This window comes from Aplysia californica, unplaced genomic scaffold (genome assembly GCF_000002075.1).
Source record: "Aplysia californica isolate F4 #8 unplaced genomic scaffold, AplCal3.0 scaffold00928, whole genome shotgun sequence".
In the NCBI taxonomy this organism is placed as follows: Eukaryota; Metazoa; Mollusca; class Gastropoda; order Aplysiida; family Aplysiidae; genus Aplysia; species Aplysia californica.
In genome coordinates this window covers 84,889-86,390 of record NW_004798198.1, presented here as the reverse complement: position 1 = coordinate 86,390, position 1,502 = coordinate 84,889, and the positions used below count along the sequence as shown (strand labels likewise).

Below are 1,502 nucleotides of genomic sequence, written 5' to 3'. Positions count from 1 at the left end.
AAAAACGACCCCAAAATATTGATGGTTCATGAAACGATTCTGCTTAATAAAGAGATAGTGGGCCTACTTGTATATTTAAAATACATAACTACTACCTGCGAACAGAAACAATTATCGGGGGCAGGGTAACATGTCTTCACGAGTCCTTAAACGATTGCCGTACTCAAAAGATGGTTATTGCAAATGATTACAAACTCTGCTAGGTTGTTCTTAAAGACAGGCCATTTATCCATCTTCATCTTTGTTCTGAGCTGGTTTAATGGACAACGCCTAGCGACTCATAAGTCCAACCTCAACACGTCGGGTACTGAGACAGCCAGAATGTTTGTCGTCACGTCGACTGTCAACTTTACCCACGACCAGTCATCCAAAGAGTCCTTTGTTCCCGTGACGTCATCACCTGTGAGATATTTCGTCATCATTGACTTACTTCTCATCATCAAAATAATCCGCGCCGTCTCTTTCTCCATCACCACTTTCGGTATCCTCAGCAACATCTGGAACATCATCGTCTTTGTGGGACTCGGCGTGCTAGAAACGGCCACGTCCCTCACACTGTTCGCTCTATCCATCTCCGATCTTCTCTTCCTGCTTATTCTGTTCGCGTACTGGACACTCCAGTTTCTCGCCAACCTCGGCGTTTCCCAGACTGCCGGGGGAATCCCGATGACATATTTAGCGTACCAGTTCTTGTACTATTTCCGAATGGTGTACACGTTATCGGAACTGTTCACTGTTTATCTCGCCGTGCAGAAATGTTGCTGTGTGGCTTTACCTTTTCACTTCAAACTGATCTTCACTCCCGCCAAAGCCCTGGCAACCTTGCTCATTATAGTGATCGTTGTCTTTGCCTGTTATGCTCCTCTTTTCTTTACTATGGGGATACAGCAGATTGAGGATTTGACCCAGAACACCACACGATATACTCTTTGGTTTTCAGAAGACAGAGAAGTGATCACAAAAATCTTTCATAACATTATGGACCTTCTGGTCCCCACAGCGGGGCAAGCCATAGTCGCAGTTTGTTTAGTTGTCTTAACTCGAAAACTTCGAGAAACCACCAAGTTCCGGCAAGCTTCCGAGAAACCCGAGTCAAAGGATGACGGATCAAAGGTAGATGGGTCAAAGGTGAAAGGATCAAAGGTCAAGGACTCGAGCAAACTGTCGGGGAAGGAGTTACGTGCAGTGCAGTCTGTGGTCGTTCTTGTGGTCATGTTCATCGTCTGCAACATGCCCACAGTACTCACGCAGTACGCCACTTATATCGAGCCGGAGTTTTACGACTTCCGGAGATACAGCGCCATCTACGCTCTCGTAGGTCAGGCCAGAATGTTCCTTATGGTGTGCTGCTCTTCTTTCAACATCTTCGTTTACTTCACGTTCAACACCAGCTACAGACAGCAGGCCATACGGCGTCGCCCTTCACCCACGTGAATGGAGAGATCGTCATACAAGTCGCAGGGAGAAAAAAAATGTTTAAACTTTACAGTCCCCTCCCCCCT

The 1,502-nt window shown here is 46.5% G+C and overlaps 1 protein-coding gene across 1 annotated transcript; it reads left to right on the top strand.

Annotated features, from left to right (window-relative positions):
- Window positions 1-321: 321 nt before the first annotated feature.
- On the top strand, window positions 322-1,434 carry LOC101849252. Its single transcript, XM_005110679.1, has one exon. The coding sequence runs from the start codon at window positions 322-324 to the stop codon at window positions 1,432-1,434; it is 1,113 nt and encodes a 370-aa protein (XP_005110736.1).
- Window positions 1,435-1,502: the final 68 nt, after the last annotated feature.

Coding starts and splice junctions, on each gene's coding strand:
- LOC101849252 (XM_005110679.1), top strand. CDS start 322: ATGTTTGTCGTCACGTCGACTGTCAACTTTACCCACGACCAGTCATCC.